This window comes from Bombus vosnesenskii, unplaced genomic scaffold (genome assembly GCF_011952255.1).
Source record: "Bombus vosnesenskii isolate JDL3184/JDL3185 unplaced genomic scaffold, Bvos_JDL3184-5_v1.1 scf7180000013295, whole genome shotgun sequence".
NCBI classification, from domain to species: Eukaryota; Metazoa; Arthropoda; class Insecta; order Hymenoptera; family Apidae; genus Bombus; species Bombus vosnesenskii.
Window position 1 is genome coordinate 1,299,112 of NW_022882946.1, and position 23,242 is coordinate 1,322,353.

At 38.4% G+C, this 23,242-nt stretch overlaps 2 protein-coding genes across 4 annotated transcripts in view; both read left to right on the forward strand.

The window, feature by feature from the left end:
- The first annotated feature begins 34 nt into the window (after positions 1 to 34).
- LOC117233373 lies at positions 35 to 11,465 on the forward strand. 3 transcript variants are annotated; one of them, XM_033493605.1, is made up of 7 exons: positions 35 to 720; positions 1,018 to 1,184; positions 1,898 to 2,117; positions 3,396 to 3,784; positions 8,071 to 8,160; positions 10,515 to 10,577; positions 10,928 to 11,465. In XM_033493605.1, exons 1-7 carry the CDS (start codon positions 546 to 548, stop codon positions 11,207 to 11,209), a joined length of 1,386 nt encoding a protein of 461 aa, XP_033349496.1. In that variant the 5' UTR covers positions 35 to 545; the 3' UTR covers positions 11,210 to 11,465. The 3 variants fall into 3 exon arrangements, with proteins under 3 accessions (XP_033349496.1, XP_033349497.1, XP_033349498.1); XM_033493606.1 differs by having other exon boundaries at positions 35 to 711; XM_033493607.1 differs by lacking the exon at positions 10,928 to 11,465 and adding an exon at positions 10,661 to 10,836.
- Positions 11,466 to 13,332: 1,867 nt separating this feature from the next.
- Positions 13,333 to 23,242, forward strand: part of LOC117233372 (beta-1,4-glucuronyltransferase 1) — a 33,092-nt gene continuing 23,182 nt past the window's right edge. Inside the window, exon 1 of the mRNA XM_033493604.1 lies at positions 13,333 to 13,881. Coding sequence (XP_033349495.1) covers positions 13,771 to 13,881 — 111 coding nt within the window. The 5' untranslated portion in view covers positions 13,333 to 13,770. The remainder of the gene's footprint in view (positions 13,882 to 23,242) is intronic.

The following is a 23,242-nucleotide window of genomic DNA, read 5'->3' on the forward strand; positions in this document are numbered from 1 at the left end:
ATTATAGTAATTGATAGGTGCTGCCATGTAAAACAAGTAAACGATACTCAATGCATATCTGTCTTATTGTTTTATGTTAATAATAAATAATATTAACTTACTTTTGGACATTATTTCTTACGAATGTAACGTTTATTTTTTCATTATTTATATATCTTTACTATGTATATTTAGCTATAAAATATATTCAATCATACGCTCCTTATACTTAAAAATACCTGCTTAGATATTAAAATTGAAATCAATGTCAATGTGCGACACGTAGATTGGTCAATTTGATCGTTGGATAGTAACATTGATAAAACCCACTGTTTTATGGATCTTTCGTTTCACATTTCATATTTACTTAAATATCTTCATACTTTTGGACCATATGGTCTTTTTATCATAAAATACTCGTAAGAGACTGTTTGAATTGAGCTACGTAACCAATTTACATTTGCTCGCTTGATTTGTACTGCGATGTAGTGTATAATTATCTGCAATAGCTTTCTACGTGGCTTTCAGCGTGTTTGCCAAGTAAATGTATCGAAACTGTTCTTAAAATGTCAGAGTATTCCACGGATTCGCTAGAGGATGCTAAAGAAATCTCGTCAAGGAATCAGAATTCTTTACACGGAAAGTGTAAAAGTGGATCTAACCTAAAGCCAACTAAAATCTGTAATGTTGATTTACCCACTGATCTGTCATTAATTCAGAAACGAGGGAAGGGTAAAACATGTATAGTACTTCAATGTTTACATTTGTCTACTATTAGCAAAATTACAATTTCTATAAATAGCTTATGAGCTACTTAATCATTATGATATAATATCATTAAGCGATATTGAAACGCTAGTATTAATTTTTGTCATTGTAAATAGATTGTGTTTCAATTAGTGTTTAAGCTCTTAGGTAATACATAATTATTCTCTGATATTTAATACCTTTGCTAAGAAACAGTCATGAAAAGGTGAGATCGATTCACTCGAGGGTATTGTCTTTCGTCTCGTTTCTTTTTTACCGGAAACGTTTCAGATATCGGATCTAATGAAACTACGCCGAATACCCACAAAGACACCGGGACAGCCAGCGGCAGGAATGCAATAATTGCGAACAGAGAACTCGTAGACGCGTCCAAGCGACAATGCCCGGCATCTTCGAGGAACGGAAAGCGAGACGTCGCGGATCGGCTTAAGAGAAACGTAAGATCACGAGCGTAGCGTGATGAGGGACCGTTTCGATTTCGAGGTTACAACACATTTCAAATGAGACATTTTGACGATTTTATAAACCAAGGACTTCAATTTTATATTATTTTATTATCTTTTATTTGATTCGTTTCAACTGTTTGATAGGTAAAATCATCTCTTTTGTTGCGAACTTGTACTGTTTAAATTAAGATATTTTTAAAATCTTGGTTTGTTATTAGTTTAAAGATCGTAAGATGATTTCCCACTTCACAAATTTTTCTAGCTTACAGATCGTAGGACAACTTTTCATAAACAAGCTAGATTTCAAAGTTTTTATTGGTGAAATGTATAAACATTATTATTTATCACACAAATAGTTTCATTGTATTCAGACTTTCTACACCCCCTTGCCACTAAGAAATTTTAACAACAAATTTGTATTTAAATAAGAATGTCCTGTAATGTATTACATGTATAATACATTATACCGATCGCGTCCAGACAACGGTTACCTAGCGAAAGACGAAAACTGGGTAGCGGTTATCCGAAGAAAAGAAAGGTCATTAGCCTCGGTAGCGGAACGTAACAGCGTGACCGAGCTTCGAAAGCACGGTTGCAGTGACACGACCACAACTGACATCGCCTAACCGTGGGATACCCGAGCCAGAATGAGTTCAAATCGGAGTTCGGTCGCTAAATCAAACTTGTTCATTCCTATTTTTTAGAACACGGACAATTCAAGACGAGAAGACGGCGTCAACAAGGAAGTCAGTGCAAGGTGTACCAAGCGTTTCTCCAAGACGTTTACAACGAAACGAAGTTGTTGTCCGAAGGATATACCTATGGCTATGAAGACGGACAAAAAACTCGGAAACGTGCTCGCCCCGAAGGTTCAGCAGGCGAGGAAACCATGCTCCTATTTGGAGCTTTATCGTCGGAGATTCAGTTAGTCCGAAACGAAATGATGTTACTCTTCCTCTTGCTTCGTGACCGACACAAGGGGCGGGAAGAATACGTTTACGCGAGGCCGCTCGAAACGCCACCGGAACGATGCAATTTTCCTCGGAGAACGTTTACTTTGGTCGTGATTAGATGTCTTTTCGACGCCGGTGATATATATCTACGCGGAGGATTAGAACGTACGATGGCCATCTCAGGACCGTCCTTTCTTGTTTGTTTGCCCATGGTCCAGCCATGGTCCTGCTTTATTGTTATTTGGACGCGTTGAATTTTTCTTGTAATTCAAAGCGCGGCGTGTCCACTAGTTCCGGCTCTCCACGGGCGGAAGCGTTGTTTTTGAGAGAGTGGCTATTTTTAAAAGGTTACGTGTGACAAAGTATATACAACGCCCTGGAGATTACGCGAGAATTGCTGTAGTTTAATACCGAAGGGATTTGGCTCGAAACCTTTGAGATAGGTGGAACCATGAAGAATTTGTCAGGTTGATATTAACGATCTTCAAATATTTGCTTTAAGTTTTGTTGTAAATGTAGACTGATCTTTATTAATGTAAAGATCATTAACCCTCGTCTAGCATAGGATAGATTACCGTTGCCACGAGCGTTGGATATTTTATTTTGCAGCGATTATGCAAAGAGCTGGCCCAACCTACTGACATACCCTCTTACCTAATCTCTACATAACTATTTGTTATTATATAAATTAATTTAGAAAATTGAGTCGTTTATATAATTTGATAGAATAAAAGTAGGTAAGTATAACTCAGTAAGTGTTAGATGAAATGGGGTAAATGAACCTTTAATAAAACCTGCCAGGAAAATAATATTAATTAAAGTATAATGCATAGTTTTCTTCGTAAGTTTCTAAATATTGCTTGTTGTAATGTGAAAATATTGAAGAAATTAAGACATCGTTTGATTCCAAAAGTTCGTCATCTATGTTCTTTTCACTTTTAATTATTTTACATTAAAATATTTCTTTTTAGCCATAATATGATATTAAAGTGAAAAAAAATTAACAAAAATGTATTTATCACGTCTTTTTGTTGCGATCTTCGTGTGCAACAGTCTAATAAGAAAGGCGAAGTATTTGTAAGAGCCAAAACTGCCCTAGCCTTAGGTGTCCGAGGATTAAGTATCAAAAGATTTGGAAATGTCTTTGCTTCAAGTCGTGTCCAAAATAGCGATCGTTACTTTAATTTCAAACCGGTAGGTTGAAGAACGTCTGGACCAAGATGTATCTTTCGTTTCTCGTTGTTCGCAGATGGACCACAATACAAGGTTCGATCCCCAGAGGGTTCCACGTTGTCGGTTTGCGGCGACAGCGAACGAGAGGAGCTCAGTGACGACGATACACGTTCGTTGGTAACCCCGAGGGACGATCAGAGCGAGTTGAGTTTTTATCGGCGTATAATCGAGGGATCTACCGATCCTACGGCCCTTGCCAACCGATCCACTAAAACTGTGCGTGGATCAGCGTTCCAAGACACGGACACTATCTTCTGTAGTTCGAAAATGGCTAAACACAACACGTCTGACGATAAATCGAAGAGTCTCGGCTACAGGCCGTATACCATCGAGGAGTACAAGACTCTGTCGATACCGAAGCTCGATCGATCTCTTGGGCCCGATAAAGTTGAGATGCAAGCGAAGGTAGGTGTGTTTCGTTTGTTCCCTTCTAGTACATCCTTTGACCGTACTTAATTGAGCTGGGATTTATTCATTGCGACATCGAGATCGGAGGATGGAGGAGTTTGATATTGGAAACAGATTGGCTGAAAATGTTAGGATTGCTGCTAACAACCTTACGTAACTCAAGGTCGTTCGAGTTGTGATTTTTATTACGTATTTCTTAAATGTGTCCCTTTTGACGACTTCTTAAACCCATGTTTGATCTTTTATGATTTAAGAGGAACTTGAATTTTTATTCAGTATAGTATTTATGCTAATATTACATAATTATAAATATTAAAACACAACTTATCGGTAGACCCTATGCAATGCTGTAGTTACGTTATATGTATTTATGACTAAAGAGGGAAAAATATACATATATGTATACTAATAGATACAAGATATGATATATGGTAGTTTATGCATGTTTTATTGGTAGGTGGCAATATATGATACAACGATCAAGTAATAAATTTAACTGCTTGTTTTACAATTAGATCCTATTAGGAGTTCAGTCGTATGAACTCAACATTTTTACTTTAAAAATTACTGCAAGGTATTTTCATTGTACCTCAGTGAGTGATACGAAAACTTTCAGAATAATTAGATGCACGATAGAAATGAAAATTATTTCGCTACAATTATCCAACTTAATTAAATTAATTTAAAAGTTTCCCTTTATATCTTGATATTCGAGAATAACGTTTCTAGTAAAGAATCCACTGTTAATGGTACTAGAAATTCATAAAACATGAATCGTATTTTTGACGATTCGTGGATGAGCGCGGCTATTCGGGTTAAAGTCGAGTTAGCAAAAGTTCGAACAGAGACATCTAGCAATCTCGTTTCCTTGTCCCACCGGAAGTTAACCTGCCGGAGCCGAGAAAGCGAAGTAGAAGAAACTTTGCTTCCGTCGACCCATCACAGTTTACAATTTCACGGAAGACCTAAAGCGAGTTAGCTTGTCGCCCGTCTTCGTAACTTCAATCTAATAAACATGCGGCCGTTTCCTTGCAGCTACCTTATCATTTCCTGTCCTCTATTTTCTTCGTGCGAGTCCTATCAAATTCGTACATCGAACGATACGTGGAGAATTTCATGGATTTCCGGCCAGGCACCTTTTAGCACAAACTTCCGATATATAAATCGTCGGTTATATCATCGATGTACACATCAGCACTGGGATGAACTTTTATCTTTAAATGTTCGAAGCTCTTTATATTATATATAGCATGTTACTTATAAAATATCGAAAATTTCTATCTGAGTTGTGCAGTAAGTTCGTTCGCTTTTCCATATTATATTTTCTGCAATATTAGGGAAATATCACCTAAGTTACACGACACACTTCTCTACAATCTAATAAAAAATAAGGTAATAATTTCTAAAAATTTCAATTGTTTAACGATTCGTTAGGTTTACCTTGCTTTCTATATAAACAAGATCGTACAAATATCGGAAACTTCTATCTGAGTTGTGCAGTAAGTTCGTTCCCTTTTCGATATCATATTTTCTGCAATATTAGGGAAATATCACCTAAGTTACACGACACACTTCTCTACAATCTAATAAAAAATAAGGTAATAATTTCTAAAAATTTCAATTGTTTAACGATTCGTTAGGTTTACCTTGCTTTCTACATAAACAAGATCGTACATCGTTGATTAGATCGTAAATAAAAGCAACGATTTTTGACACTCTTTTGAAGAAATGCAAACTAAGTTATTACACCATCTAATAAGATGGCGTTGCGCTATAAGGCGGTGGATGCTTCGGAAAAATCGGCAGTAATGCTGTTCCTCTGAGATGGCATTTCGGTCGAGCGTGCCGGTGCAGCTTCGACAGTCGCGCGACGCCAGCCACACGACGAGGAAATAGTTGTCGCCGTCGTACTCGGAGACACAGTAAATTCCAGAAGCCTTTGAGCTAAATACTCGAGAGGTAGAAGGTCGGTTTGTAAATTTTTCAGAGTTCCTAGCACCGCGAGTTGGAACTCGACTGAAGAATGGGGGAAAGGGGAAGGTGGATAGCTATGGTTACCCGTGGATTCACGCGCATTCTCTTGCAGACACGTATTCGCATTCTTGTTCGCTTTTAAGGAGAAGGAATTCCATTGGTCCAACCACGAGCCAACGATTTTAGCGAATTGGAAATTAAAATTTTATCCATTGGTTCAGCGACGACCTTTCATCAACTTTTATTTACCTGGGTACTCTGTTTCTTCGATCAAAACCCGACGGCTGCACATGGATTTTAAACGTTTTCTTTCGTTCTTTTGGAAACAGGCGTCAGTCACGGTTATTTACGGTTTGAGAAAAACGCTTGGGTGACCAGCGAGAATTTTATTTAAGGAATTTTAGTCATTTTTCTTCAAAAGGAAGGATGGAATGAAGATTTCTTGAAACATCTGAATAGATTTATTCGTGAAATGCGGAGATATTTAAATTTCTATTATGGAATACAGAAATTGTGTTACATCAAATTTATCTTGTTATATTTTCCTCTTTGTGCACGAGGATGTAAATTGTTGTCAGCATATTGTTAGAATAGAAACAAAAGTTTCCAAGACTGTATTGTTTGCAACAATAAACAATATTTCACTAACCTACTGCAACACAAAGTTATATCAAATCGACGGAACTGTAATACGAGCGAAGCGTTACAGCGGAGCAGTTCTATTTAAACTGGAGTATAGTTTTAGAAGATGTATCTTGGAATATTTAGTAGCTTGAGGATAATTTTAGTTTTTGCTTCAGTTGCAAGCAAAATCAAACTTATGAATTCAGGCGAGCACACCGTTGAATAATACTTTGCGAGAGAACTGTTGGAAAGAAACTGTCTGTATTGATTTAGGAGATTGATCATTCACCGATGCTCAAACGTGAACTGAATTTTTGATATATGCCAAATTTACGTTTATACATCTTCATTGTAATTTTTTAAACACAACGAATCGAGTCGCGATACCAAGCATAATTGCATTAAACATTTCGAGCTAACTGGAAGATTCACGTTAAACCAGTGTACACGAAGGATGTAAGGTTCCTCGAGGGAAGGAATTGCACGTACGTGGACGACACAAAAAGAAGTTTCAGGCCGCAAGTTGCTCCCAGTGAAAAATACCGACTTTATTCGAGTATCTTTCTTACAGCCGCACATTTGTCGTACATACTTTCGCTATTATCCAGGATTACCGAGTAACTTGGTACCGGTATAGATAAGTACACCGATATACGGGAATAAATTTGTTCTTGGTGGACGCACCGTCGGGAACAGTTTAAATGAAACGCCGCGCCGGAGGAGGTCAGCGGACTGGAACAAGGGGACAGCAGAGGCACACCGTAATTCCCATAATTACACAGACACCCAAAAGGTTGTATTAATATTGCCTGCGGTTTAACTTTCCATGATATTAACTGCACCGACGTGCATTAACGTTGCGGTTTCACGAGAGGCGCAACCTGTGAACAAGAGAAACAAAAGAATAGTGGGATATACTACAAAGGAAAACAGAGTAGCGCGACAGAACAGGAGGCTCGAAACGACGATCGAGAAAAAGAGGGTGAAATAGGCAAGGTCGTTCATTGAAACGTCGTTTGTTGGTTTATTTAACTTTTAAGGATAAGTTCACGCAACGCGATCGAGTCTGACTCTTCTGCCAGATACAATTTCCTCTTTTCCTCTTCGGGTCCTTTTGTTCTTCCCTTCTATCTGGTCCGGTTACCACCTGCCTCTCACCCATCCTCCCCATCCTTTCCTTTTGCATCGTCCTCCTCTTTCGACGAGCATTTGCATAATCTACTTTACTCGCTGGATTCGGCCGGGGAAGAGTCGGCACTCGACGATTTTCGGTGTAGCTCGATCGATCGATCTTACTGCACTTTTAACGGGCAAACCCGCGCCGGATGCTCGGTGGTTGCGAATGTATGTGTGTGTGTGTGTGTGTGCGCGCGCGAGAAGCAAGAATAAGAAGGAAGGAATAAGGGGAAAAGAGAGAAAGAGAGAGGAGGGGAGAAATAAGAGATACCATATACGCATATAGACGGTAGAAGTATGTCGTTGTCAGACGCTTCTCGGATATAGAGGTTGTACGTGTACGTGATCGCGCTACCGGGAACTTGTCGAGAGGTGACGGAGGTCGCAACGTGGGGTTTTTGTAAAAGGTAAATAAAACCCTTGGCGTCCATCCGAACCTCCCGGTTTGTTTAGTTTTTTGGAAGTTTCATCGAAACGGTGGCAGCTTCAGAGATTGTTTGTTGTTGCAGAGAGAGTGGCTGATGCGGCGAAGGTCATACGGGAACTCGGTTAGCGCGCGAAATCGCCAACGGATACTGCTACAAGCGCACAGGATCAAGGTACGGGTCATGCGCACAATTTTGATGTATAACGTCGGTCGAGATCTGCGAGCTACGTTCAAAGGCAAAGTAGTACGATTGATTCTTTACTTGTTTGTTTTTGGGTATTATTTTTAACAACATTGTTTAGAATACAAGATTATAATTTTGTGTTATTCGTTGTGATTAGTAGCGAACTTGTACAAGAAACATAGACAAGTTTGCGTTTACGTTTGTATTATTTACTAAATTTCTATTAAAGGACTTCTATTAAAGTCAGGACAGAAATAAAAATTCTGTGAAAAAATGAAAACAAACTACGTAAGAGCGTTATTTCTTTGCTTTTTTGTTTTGACAATCTTTTACACTTTACTCGAAATTAATTTGCAATAAACATTAAAACGCGCAACGTTTTTGCACTCGAGGATGCTCGTAAATAATTGTACACATTTAATTACTTTTATCGTCGACCAGTTTTTTGTTATTTTATACAAAAACGTTACTGGAATGCAAAAGGTCGAAGCAAAAGTTTGGAAATATTCGATACATACGCGTGTAATAATATCAATTTGTAACAATTTTTGCAAAACGTAATATCAACTTTTTTCGGTTCGTACGCGGAAAATTATCACTATTTTGGCCCTAAATTCACAAAAAGTTGAAAATCAAATCGAGTTGTAGCCGCGCGAATTAAAATCAACTATCCATGTTCGAAACTACAATAACGTAGAAAAAGGATAACCGAGGTATGACAGGATGACGAATTAACATCGTTCGCCGTTTGCTCGCGTTACGCTCGATACTTAATTGCCAATTAGAGAACGCAAAGAGGCATCGTGACGAAAACTGATTCGTTTTACTTGTTCAGCGCGCGAAAGTCAAGCCTCGTAATGGTCCTCCGGAAGATTTATAAGCGAAATTAATTACGTACGTATCACTTTCGCGTTAACAATGGCGAACGCCTCTTCGTTTTTTCCCCCTCTACTCGTCGTTCGTTTCATCTTCCCTCGGTTACGCGTTTTGTTCCAACGTTTGTTACAGGATCGTTAACGTCATACAACTCTCGTCATTGGGCTTTTAGATTTATTTTCGCGGAGCACTGGAGAGTGCACCTCTGGAATACTACACCGATGTAATAATTGTTACACAATGAATCGTGACTTTTTAATTTATCGCTTCTCATTGGTCTTATAATATGAAATTTGCTTGATTTCGTCATCGTAATTACATCAGAGATATACGTATATATGGTGTTCCATACGCATGCATCGTCTGAGTACGTTACGTTCCTTTTCATCGTGAAGGAAATTAAGTTTCCTTAATGATAATTCAGTCGAGTTTAGCAAATCAAGAGAAATACAGGTAGGATAGGTGCAAAGGTGTTTGGTAGTTTGTTTTAATTACACGCTCCTTATCAAGCAGTCGTTCATCGGTGATACGGTATGCAAAATTAGTCCTTAGCCGTTAGGTGGAGTTAGATCTAATCATAAGACGCCGACGTTGAAGAGGGAGGACGAAAAGGGCGGGAAAAGGACGAAGGAAGGGTTGCCGTGTGGATGCTGGCGGGCAAAGTAGAGACCGGTATCCGAAGCTAAATCCAATTATATGCACAAAGCGAGGGTTGCACGCCGCAACTACCACAAGGACAGGGCAGGAATTGAGGATACGAGGGCGAGAGAAGGTACAGAAATTCTCTACACGTGGATAAACCTACGTTACATCTCTCTGAAAAGGCGACCGGGTCCCGTGACTCGCCTACCGTTACCGGAATTAGATTTTGCTTACTTTCGTCGTTGTGAGAGTGGTCCCTGCTTGTATCCTCATCTGTCCTGCCCGTCTCTCTCTCTCTCTCTCTCTCTCTATTGATAATCGCGGTCTGAATTTCAACGAGTTACGCTCTTTATGCATGTTTGCTCGGAACTTTCTATGTTCTCCCGTTGCGTCGACGTACCGGTCACTGCAAAACAATTTACAAAGGAATTTCGGAACGGTTCGCGACGTTTCTCAATACCGATCCCGCCGACAGGGAACTATTCCAAAATAATTTCGCGCTAAGCTTCCATGTGCGATGCGAAATTTTTAAGGAAACGATCGATTTTATTGACATCGGAATAGTTTCGGGAACTAACGTTATCATTAGTGGAAGTTCGTTGCCTTCTAGGACTCCAGGAAGTTACTTTAGTTAATGTTGAAAATTACTTACTGTTATATTATATTGTATTGTATAATAAATTTTTGATTTTTTCTTTTTTCGCCTCTTTGCCAGAGTGCAGAGGATATTTGAAAGTTTTTGATCTTTCTGCTTTATTTTGGTACAGCATGTGAAAAGACTTTTGAACTCGTTTTAACTACTGACTTTTCCTTTATGTCCACAGACGAAGGATACTACCGCTGAAAAATGTTTCCTGCCTTTGAAGGATCAGCAGATCGATGCAAAGGTAAATCAAGAGTCCTTACTCTCCTGTGAACGTTCAACAATGATTCTTTTTCTGATATCTCTTTGTACGATTGTCCAAAAAAGGGGATTCTTCCTGAGATGCTTTCAACTATCTTAGCATTTTTATTGGTTTGATGGTAGATCAATAGTGGTCGTTGCATTTCAATGCAGGACTATGCCGTGCATTTAAAAGGAAAATAAAAATCCCATCAGATTCATTTTTATATTTTTAAATAAATATTTATCTCTTACTTCTTTGATATTGAAATATATTTCGTTTTTCTGAATCTTACCTAAATTGCCTTGTTACACGAAGTAATATTATCGATATAATAATTTCTATTATAACAGATACAGGATGATTCGATGTCTTTGGCGATATTCGAGGATCAAGAAATTGCGCAAAAAAATAGTGATATAGATGGTGACATGTATACAAAGAAGAACCGCGACGTTTGCAAGAAACCGTCATCAAGGAGGTCGTCTAGGAAATTCGAACGAAGGTCGAGTTTCTGTTCGTCGTTAAATTCGTACGACATCATTGAAGATTCATATTTGGAATCCCTAAGGCAACGTCATCTTTACGAGAAGGAGATGGTAGACCGTATTATAAACCAAACACTGTGCTCCTAACTATGGGGAACACAACATCGTGAATAATTTAGTTGCTGTTCCGGGAAATTGTGAATACGAGATGTGTTGAAATTGAAAAATTTCACATAAGCGTATCTTTTCTTTAACTCATTTAATAGAATGAATTCCAGACCGTGGCAAGCAATTTAACAAGGCTGAGATAATTGGAATGGTAGATAGAAAAGAATTGGAAAGTAGATACTAATAAATGATAAAAGAGATACTTTTTTTTTACAAAACAGCACAGTTAGACTTTAATATAAAATTTTTCTTTTTTAATAGAAGTCTTTCTTGATATTCGATAATTAAAATCACATTACTTTTGTTTTCGTTTACGGGAGCTACGTTATTATTATAAGTTTTCTTTACGATAACAAAGAACTTACTTAAATATCGATTATTTCAACGTAGGATACATTTACATTTTCACTGGAAAACGAGTTTCGCTAAACATTTAAAGCGGTTGTGGAAGCATTTACATAAATCAACTTCCACTGACGGGTACATTCGTTAGCTGCCATCTTTTTCTTCGGCTGCTTCCGAATTTCTCTAATTTCTTTTTCTTGCGCAAGGATCTCCGGTACCAATCGTCTTCTCTTATCAGGGACAAGACGTTTCTAAATAAATTATACTTCAATGCCGTACACTCTAGAGATTAGTCGATCGATGAAATATTTAAACTTAATTCCATCTAGATGACTTATTCATTAAATGTTATCTGAGGGTTCATGGTCGGTGGAGTATAGGTACTAGCTGCCATGACGGTGCTTATACAGCCGGTCACGCATAACTATGTATACTTTTCTATTCATACCGGCAACTAGACTGTATGATACACCGGGGAATGCGGGATCCCGCAAGCTGTCTCGGCAAATTCAGAAATTATTCAACACTTTTTGACGTCTCGAGTACCTGGCGGTCTGGTTTGCCAGAAATGTTAACCTGTGTTAGGGCTTCACTAGGCGGACTCACGGACCGCTTTTATCCGCGATCATCCACCGGATTATCCGCAGGAAAAGAATTTAGTGGGTCCCGAGATCAAGAATTCCGATCTGTCTCCTTCTTTTGCGAGTTCGTTTCCTTATGTATCGCGAGCGGTTTCATGAATAGGTAATTGGGTTCGCACAAAGTTGTCATTGCAAAAACAACTTTAATTCAGGCGTGCCGAACGTTTCAACTCTTTTTATTCCATTTTCTTAATAATTTAAGACCGGATGTTCATTAATTATCAGGAAACTCGCGAAAATTTTTGGTAAAACTGAACATGCAACGGGTAACAACTGTCTGAAAAGTTGGATTCTGACGCAGCTATTTAATTTCCGCGTGGCGGACTGTTATTATCAAGTTCGAGTTTTAACGTGTTATCTTAGGGATAGGAGAAAGGTAATCATGCAAATACGATAACACCTGTCCATGGTTTTCTAAGGCTTTAAACGTTGGACAGAAGTTAAATTGAATACGGACTCGACATTTATTCAAAGGATACCGGCGTGGAGAGATCCCCTTGGAAATGTCTGTACTGAAATTCGAGCGTGAAAGTATTGAGGCGGTGAAATTGAATTTTAACTAGACTAATTGAATTGGAATCGAATGGATCGTTTAATTTAATGCTTAAGCACAAAAAAAAGATAATAGTAAATGCATCAAAAATTAATTCTTTATTTTATATAGTACATTTTTAGATACTACAAATATCTTTTTTGTTAATCTCTACTGTCTATATAAATATTTAATAATATCTAAATATAACATTTTATTTAAATTTCTAACCTAATATAAAAATATCTAATATGTAACAATATAAATCTCACCGGTATAGTAAAACGGTGAATTTCAAGATTCGTAAATTCACAGGATCCACAATTTATCCAATAAATAAAAAATGTTTAATTACATCTAGAAAATTCACTCGCATCGATAAATAGAAATTTATACCATTATATTCGGACGTTAGTTACTTTTCGTATGATCATTGCGATCGATAACTCTTCAATTTTCATTTTTAAACCTTCCCATTTTAACACCCTAACCTCGTTATAATTACCAACCCTCTTTAGAATGACAATATTCTATTTTTCACGAGAGTACATCCGATAAACAATCCATGTTATAGTAGAAATTTTAATTGAAAAATAAAAATTGTCCACTGGTCTCCGTAGTAAACAGAGATATTCGTCGAGGGTGCGTGAATCGGTAGTGGAATTCTCGACACGCGACGGTTCGCGAGGGGATCTTAACTAGTAGTCGTGGCACCGCGCCGCGAGCTTCTGCAAAGAAACCGGTGCGCGTGAATTAGCGATGCATCCCGGATAGATTTATCGCGACCAGATTAAGATTGACCCTAGGAGAGAGCGTCGAAACAATCGATTTTCCCTGCTTGCGCCCGCGCGGCCGTCGACTCGCGGCCAGCACCTCTAGTGGTAGTTAACAACACTACGTGAACTATCTACGTGGACAAGGAAAAGTCGGTGGCGCGTGGGCGTGGTCGTGGTAGTGACGTGAATAGTGCTCACGTGCGTGCGTGCGTGCGTGTAACGGCGTTTGTGCGCGCCTGATGCTGAATGCACGGGGCGCGAGGCCAACGACAGGGGTTGGCACGGACTGATTTCGCCATCAGACTGCCGCCAAGCGGGGAGGTCTGTCTCGCGTGCCAACACACATCAATGGTTCAGGTGAGTGACGTGAGTGATTGCTTATTTTTCAAACGATTCACGGCGAAGTTAATCGCCGATGTTTGTGAGACGCGAACGCCCTCGCGAGATTCGAGACTCTTTACGCGGTATCAGCTTACGAGGGAACGTTGTTGTCGTATGTTGCTTCGCGAATAAAGGACCATCGCGTCCGAGATGTCGCCACTGCGGCAGCCGCGAGATGGAAGGTATAACTGCGTCACGTGGCTTTAAGCCACTGACTTCGTATCATTGCACTTTTGTGGGTAACTTTGAGGGTGTTCGCCGGGGTTTCCTTTTAAAACATTTTGTGTAAATGTAGATCACTTGGTTGTTATGCTTAGGGTGGAATTTAAGGGTACTGTAAGGGTGTGATAATTTTTGTATGTATTGGCGTTTTTAAGAGTGGTATACGATTTTTGATATTCGCGTTTCTGGATCGTTTTTCTAATGTCCTGATAAGTGTCATGATTTTTATATGAGAAAGCTGCATTAGATTTTTTAACACAGGACTTTTATTATTTTTTACAATATGTATCTAAATATACGCAACTAATTAAAATTAAAACAAATAACATTGACAAATAACAAATAACAAAACATTTGTATGTTTTTAGTAATTGGAAAAACAAAAAATTGTTACCAGTCATAATATTTTGACCAGTTTGATAGTTCTAATATTAACGTTCTTTGTTGAAGAGCACTTTATTTTCAATTAATGATGTTGAGTTTTAGTTCGCAATTTGTAAGTTAGCAAACTATTGCAGGTACTTCCTGATTACTGACATAGACTTCTTCAATCGATTTGTTAACGTTAATCTTTGATCTTGTTACAGTATTCGCCATGGCATATGCGTTTCATGTTTTTTCTTGTATCGCGTGATCGTCTAGCACACTGGTGTGAGAATTCGTGATGGAGTTTGTCGCAGCGTTCGTTCACGACACTTGCTAATTTTACCTCAAACCAGCTTCGATGCCATCAAAAAATCGATCGGATCCATTCGATCTGTGCAATTTAATCCAACTTTGCTTTTTCATCTATCGCGTATTGCTACTTAACATTTGGTATATTTTTGCAGTAATTTGTAGAGTATATTTTTCCAATGCGATATAGTAATATTATGTTGTTTTATTGATTAAAAGATTCTTCAAACAGAGTAAGACGTTGGAAGGCTATTTGGCAGTACCGATTAAAGATCAGTTCGAAACCATAACAACGAAATATCTGTAGTATGCTTAGTAATAATGATATTCAATATAACTATAAGAAAAATATTGTTACTTTTATAAAAGTCAAATTACTTTTTAACAAAAAGGTTGTACCTAATTACGATTAAAATTGCTTATTACGATATACAAAATTATAGTTTTGTTAAAAAAGATTGAGCAGATTTCTGAAAAGCAAATAATCTTTCCATCTGACTAAATTCAAATATTCTAGACGTATTGAACAAAACCATCTAAGTAACAGAAGACGATTTGGCGATATTTCATTCAATTGGAGATATATTGGAACGTAACGTACAACTCAATTTGTGCGTGCAAGAAGAAAACAAGCAACTACTGTAGATTAGAATTTAGATTCGAATATTAATCAACCTGATTATCTAAAGCAGTAAACGACATGAAGTAAATTTCTCTTTTTCACGCATAGCATCCAAATCGGCCCTTATTTACACTCATTCCGAGCTCTCGTTACCATATAAATATCTAATCTGCATTAAACGGCAATTCTCCGAAAGAATATTTCAGTCGAAACTATTGTTATACGTATAACTATATCAGCGAACTATTTATTTTTCAATATAGTTACAGTTGTCCTATATCCGACAAGTAGCGAGAATATCGGCCAATAACAATCGTGATTTTATGGTACCTGTTTACATGACCGATACTGGGATAGCGATATCGTTGTTTAAAACGAAAAATCGTTACATTGAACGGTTTCCGTTGAACATCGACTATGTCGAGCTGATCGACCGCAAATATTTCAAAGGCTGGGTGGCTGGAAGCTGGACGAAAAATAACGATGTCGTATCGGTGGATCTGACGCGTCTACGTATTAATCTGGCGTGACTCCTCGGAAATTCTTGGGGATTAAGGGAACAGTGTAAACTCTTAGCTGGCTCGTTGCGGCCCTTCATGTAAATGGATAATAGATCTCCCCAGCACTTGGCCGGGTTCCTAGACGACTAGTATCACCACCAACCTGCATTGCAACGCCGAAGGGTAGTTCATTAACTGCCGGACTCTGGTTCGATGAGAGCTACGGAGAGTCGAATAGCTTTGAAGTGGTGGACGCCTCGAGGGCGTCCACTGCTGAACAATGAGAATTATCTTGTCTTCCTCCTTCCCATTTCCTTCTTTGTCTTCGTAGCCTTTGCATTTCCATATTCATCCCCTTTTCATACTCGTATATGTGCACGTACTGTATATGTTTATATCTAAATATTTGCGCAAGCGCAAGCTGACGTCTATAATTGAGCCGCTTCGGGCGAGAGAACAATCATAGCGAGCATCATGTATGAAAAGCATGTATGAAAGCGATCTTAATGAATTGACGGATGAGAAGTATCGAAGTGTGTTCTCTCGTGACCGCCGCCAATTATTGTGGCCAGCCAGCCAAACGGAATGATCGTCTATCATCGATATAGCTATAAAATTATGGGTAGAAACGAAGCGCAAATGCCATTCTCAGCTGGTACATTCAGCCCGGATCGAAAATTGCTCGCTCGATTCGAGGAATGGGAATTTACGGAATTGAATAATGTGAGAAATTCTGCTTCCTATCGGAGTCCCCTTGCGTAGCAATTGTTAATTAACAAGAAATAAATCTTTTCTTCTAATAAATTCTCGACGAAACATCCGGAACAGAGAATGCTCGCAGTAAACGTGTTTTGATGAAAAGAAATAGAGCAAAGGGATTCTGTTAGTAAACGAGCTGTATAAATCATTCTTTCAGAGGTAAATCCCTTTAAACGAAATAAAAAAATTCACGTTGTTCGTTATGAAATACTGCACGAGCAAAGCGAATCTCAGTCATCGTTATCCGATTAAAATCTCTTTTCCTGACAGTTATATGAAATCTGTAATTTTCCAAAGCAACTCTTCGTAATCAACGTAACTTTATATTTTATTTATATATACAATTTTATAAATATTTCGACATATGGAGATTATTATTTAAGATACAATTATAAAATACGAAATACAAAATACGATGGGATCACATATTAAGAAAAAGTCGTTCAATTTTAGAAACTTCATTCAAGCTGTATAATTGGTTAATCAATGTCTGTCGATGAATGGTTCTCGTCTATCTATTTTGGTTATTCTTCCGATATTTATGCTTAAAATGTCGTGTCCGTCTTCCAACGTGATTCAATTCGCACTGAAGTCGTTCTTTCAGTGATGGATCTTATTAAAGCTTTAAGCGGAAGAGAGGGGTAGCAGCTTGTAACCCCATGCGTGACTCCTACTGTTAGTAGCAGCCTCATATCAGATTATGGTTATGGCAGCTTACTTAATGACTGCCTATCGAAATAATTGGTGGCAACGTATTAATTGCTTGCGCAGCATAAGTAGACCTTGCTGTACATCGAATTGGATACGATGATTCTGCTTCAGTCTTTATGATTGGTAGTTAATTAGCAAGTATTTACATATGTATGGCTAAATTGTTTTATCGATCATATTTTGAGTGAATATTTTCAAATGTTTAATACTGTCGTTTAATACTGAAATTACCGGTTTGTAAAGTATAATTAAATATTCTATACATAAATAATTGCAATTAAAAAAATACGATAAAAATAAATAGGTGTACAGGATTATGTTTTTATTTAAATAAAAGTTAATATTAGTTTTGCAACTAAAGCATCTACATAATTCAATTAATCATTAAAGAAAAAAGTTTGAAAATCGTTATTTTATTCTAACGTTAATATTCTCTATAAATTAATTTAAAGAAAATTAAAACGAAAATTAGGAACGTATTACTGTTTTATATATTTTAAACGTAAATAAAGAGTGTATACATCTGTTCGTTCACAGTATCGATTCAGCTTGATAGCATCACCTTTTATAAATCAACGAATATCCAATATATCAGACGTGTCACACGTGACCATAGCAGAGAAAATATCGTATCTCGATAGATGTTGTACATCTTTCGTGTGCCCATATTTTCTGCTCTGTTCTGTTATAAACTGTTCTCTTGTTATTCTTTCCTAACATCCCACGGTATCGTTGTTTGTAAATGTAATTATAATCAAAACATATTAGATACTTTGGAGATTAAATGTATAAATTTTCCAGGTACAAATTAACCATATTTTCTGTTAGTAGTCGTGTTCTTACAAGTTGTTAAATACTTTAAAATATAAGGAAATCGAGGAATAGTTATAGATAGAACAGGTCATTAATACAATACTATAGCTGCATAAGATATGAAATTCTGGCTGATATTAGATAAATGTTTAATACCTAATTTTATATTTACTGTGCTTAGTCTATACTAAAAATGATCGAGTTTATTCGATTTTCTAGTTCGAACAAACTCTATCGCAGAATTTCATTGTTACCGTGTAATCTGTTCCTCACCTCTGTTGCTTCAATTTCAACAGTAGGTATCGAATTCAGAAATATATAATTCGTCCGTCGCAAAATCTGTATTAAGCTGAATATTCAGCACTACCATTTTTCGCAGCTCTACAGACATACTTCTTTTTTTCGAAAAAAAAAAAAGACAAATACTTGTCAAAACTCAGGATTCACAGCTGATCAACGATTCATCGGCAGACACGCGGGAACGATCGATCATTTCGCAACTAGAATACTTTGAAATTCGGTGGACGTGTCCCGATCAGTCGTTGTGCGTGCAATCTATTCGTCTCACAGATGGTATCTCGTCAGGTTGGAGTATTCAAAATGATTCATTCGAGCAGATACGCGTACGGGACCAGAGTGTGCGAACAGGGTGTACGCGATAGATAGATTTCTCTTGTCCGATTGGTAACTTGTTTGATTTCAATCATTTTCAAGTGTTTTCAATAGATTTTCAAAGTGTTTTTAACTGGAAGGCCGCCAGCGCGACCGGAGTATATTGTTTTATCGTTTCCGAGCGTTTCCAATGGGATCGACGTGCCGGATATACAAATCGAAAATGTTGAATTACATCTAGTGCCGTTGGTCCCATGGCGTACCAATGGCATCGTCTGATATAATCTCACGCACTCTCACTGAATCATTTTCTCGACGTTCGCTGGTTCGCGCCTCCGTCACGCTGTATTCATTTATTTTCGCAGTGAGACGTTCGCCGACCGTCAACGTTGATACGATGTTTCTCATAGGAGAACGTCTATGGATTTTGCGTGAAACGCGGTATGTTTTTCTTCGCTCACCTTGACGAAACGTTGGACTTTGTACGATCTGTTTGGACCAAACGTTTCTCATTACCCTATTTTATTTTACTTTACGGTTAAAGAACGCGATTATTATGACAGATAACAATACCTCAGAATTTAATCTTAAATATCTTCTTAAATCATCTTTGTACTTTATTACGTCAAATTTTATCTTTGTATATTCAAAAGCTCATTTAACCCTTGTGGTTAAAACCTATATGGTCAAATCATTTAGAAAATCAACCTTGCGAGAGAGAGCGTATGTTCGATATACGTTAGCACTATATAAACTACTATAGGAATTTTTGTCTGAAAATCCTCAGAGAGACGCAATCATTACTGTTTTTAACTGTTCTTAAACTGGCAGTGTTTCACTTACTTCTGTATGCATAGGCAGCGGCTAATTACGTTTGCTTTTCATTAGCTTCCACTCTTATGGCTATTTATTTTTGTAGAATCGAGCGAAAAGGTAGTTTTTCAACTGTTTAGCTGTCAAATTATAATATACAATTGTGAACACGTTGCACACACTTTGCTCGTAGGTCAGTTCTCATTTGGTTGTTTCGTGCTGCCAAGGAAGTACATCGGTGTTTTATTAGAGTTGTTACAGAAGCGAATTTGAAAGAAATTACGTTGTTAAAGTTAAAATTAAGTTCGGAATCAACTGTTTCATATTTTACATGCAATGTATAGAAGTAGCAAGATTTACATGTTTTACAATAACAAATAAATTAATGATCGTTCTGTGGTTGTACGGATTCGATTTATATTTAAACAAGGATAGAAAAATGAAACCTTTTTGAAATTTGATGACTGACATACAGAAAGAAGGGGGAGAAAGGAAAGGTAAGGAGAAGTGTTTCTTTGGACTCCTTGTAACGGAGATTAAGGATTTTAACCACTCAAGATCACTTCGATCGCGAATCACGTCAAACGTAACTTTTACTTTCGCTATACTCATCACTGTGACACGATTTTCGTTTCGTTCTTATCTTTCTCTCAGACATTTCTTATTTTTGTCCTTTGACTTCTACATTTAGTCTCATTTTTTGTCCGTCAACGTCCATTTTATCAACCCTCGGAGAGTGGAGGCTGGCTCAATTTTCACACTTTTCCAAATATTTTACGTTTATTATTTCCTAAGTTACGATATTCAAATAAATTCATTCTTAAAGTAATTTTTATTATCACAGAGAAATACAAATTCCTTTCGTTTGGCTCTCTGCTCGCTATAAAAAGGAACATTCGATATTCGTAACGACCATGTCCACGTCTCCGACAGGCGAAGATTAAACAGTGATAAATTGCTTCTTTGGAATACCATAAAAATGCTATAAAAATAAGGCGCTATTTAAAAAGATATGATATTTTCGTCAAATTACTTTTGACGAAACGAAAATATTTCCGTCGAAGAACGTTGCTACGCAATTTCGTCTACGTACTTGCAATTACTTAAAGAACGTTAACACCAACTAGAAAAATCTTATTTCGTGTCGTTGTCTTCCGATCGTTGTTCTCTGTAAACATTTTGTTCGCTCTATACCTGACAAGTTACGGCGAGTATCGATGCAAGATGCAATTGAACAGCTGTTTCTTCCGTATTCTTCTTCAAAACGCCACCCTCGCCTACTTAGTTTCCGTGCATAACAAAGCTCGCTAATTACTCGGCGAGGAAGCACGCGCCACGCCGCGTCTCTTGACACGATTTACACTTCCAGATAGCAAAAAGGTTGTCCGTTGGAGAGACACGAGTTTTCGTACGAGCGCATATTTTCACGACGACAGTCTGTCTGCTTCTTTTTCTCCGGTTCTTCGTGTTCCGGCGTTGGTCTGTTCGTGGCAGATCTGAGAATCACAGCTTGTTTAATTATCTCGGTAATTATGCAAAGCAAATACGTGCGCCAGGGGGAAAATTGAAGACCTGCTAATTACCGCGTAAAGATGTAAGAAAGGAAGCAGGAAGTGCAGGTAAGAAAGAAGAAGAAGAAGGCGAAGAGGAGGAAAAAGGGGAAAAAGGAGAGAGGGAGAGGAAGTGAGAAGAAGAACTAGGCTAAAAGGAACATGAACGGATGAGAGCGGAAGGAGGAGGGGCAAGAAGGGCAGTCGTTTAATTGCAGCGGTTCACCACTCGACAAAAGTGGCTTTCGTGCTTTCCGGACTACGACAGTTATGCCTGACCCCTAGCTATGAAAAGAAATTCCTTTTTGAGATTCCATCGAGGACGGTTAACTATTTTTTTCTTTTTCTACCCTGTTCCACGATTCTTTTTGTACATCCGGAATTGAGCGTTTGCAATTAGCTTGGCAGAAGGAGAACCTTCAAGCCACGGATGGAAATGTTCGCATTTACGCTGCTCGTTTATGATCGGTCGTTGTGGAGTATGCTAATTTGTCACGAGTGGTTTACGTATGATTCGTCAAAGTAGGAACAGTTATGAATATTACATTTGCAATTTCTACGTTTCATTTACTTTCGTACTTGATTCCTCGCGTTGTCTATAGTGTAGTTTCTCATTTGATGTCGACTAATATCTTTCAATCGACAGGTTCGATTAAACTTTTTGATACATGTTTGACACCTCAAAAGGGGTAAATCAATAACGTACAATAGCGGAGATGTACAGTAATTTACGAAAGCGTCTGAACATTTGTCACAGAAAATTTTTAGGAATATATTATACGTATTGTATATATTGTATAACGCGAATCGGTTACGTTTCACACTGTCGGTTTGCAACTATACCTTTAGTCTATATCGTTACATTTCTAGTTCCATAAAATCGGACAAATTCATTATCGCCATATCATTCTATATCACTTTATCCAGTCTTCTTGGCGAAATCGTTTCACGAACTTTTTAAACGGACGTCTCGACGCCACCCACCGTGAAATCTTCGCCTGGCTATCTTTGCAGCCCGAGGTATTTTCCGCGAGTTCGATAATACGCACGTTTGCTTATCTCCTGGGCGAAAAGTGGCACGGAGGGAACGGGTGCAATTCGTTTATTATCACAAACCGCATCTCTTCCCAATACCTACCCCTTTCACCGGGTGTATCCAAATAGAGAAGAGGCCGAGGCCATAGAAGTGGTTACGTCGTTTCAGTCGTAGCGAGAGAAAGAACGAGAAGGGAGCGGGAAGAGAAAGGTGGAAGAGAAAAGGAGGAAGAGGGAGTTTCAAAGAATTTCCAATTCTCAGCTTTTCAACACCGCCACCGCCTTCGACGCTTCGTTTGTGCGCGAGAGCTAGAAGGATGAAGAGCGGCGAAGGATGGTAAAACAGGAAGAGGCGATGGGAATGGGACGAGGTTGGAAGGGATGGGGATGAGGTTGATGGTGGTCGAAGGGAGAGCTACCGTAATGAATGGTATTCAGTTTATTCTGGGCTAAGTTACGCTGCCGCCGACGTTGCATCGCGTCGGTACCGGCATCCAAGCACTGAACTAGAAGTAAAATGGGACTGTAGCAAAATTGAAAGGCGGAATTTACCTTTTATCCCTGGCTCCGATCTTCGCAGCCGTTTCCTCCTTTCCCAGCCTATAACGGTTCTTTAACTCTTCCTTCTCTCGTATCCCTTCCCCTTTCCTTTCTTTTTTCCTTCCACTTTCTACCGCGTCTTCTTTCCCTTTCGTTGTCGCTCTTCTATAGGTACTTATGCGCTCTTGTTGCGAATGCGATTCTCCCTCTCTCGTTCTCTCCTGTCTTAACGAGTAAATCGAAAACGTGGAGCAAAAACTCGATGTGTTTTCCATTTAGCGCCTTTGAGCACGGTTTTCAAGGGGTAACCGAACTCCCTGTGAATGTGGTTCCCATTAACGGAATCATCCTCCTTTGCGCTGCCGTCTATCATCGCGATACGCGTTAGATTTTCTGGTTCGGGCCAAATTTAACTTCTATTTGCCGTGAAATATATGGTGAACGAAGTACATGAGAGAGGCGCTTTGAGTTTTCGGATTGGTTCG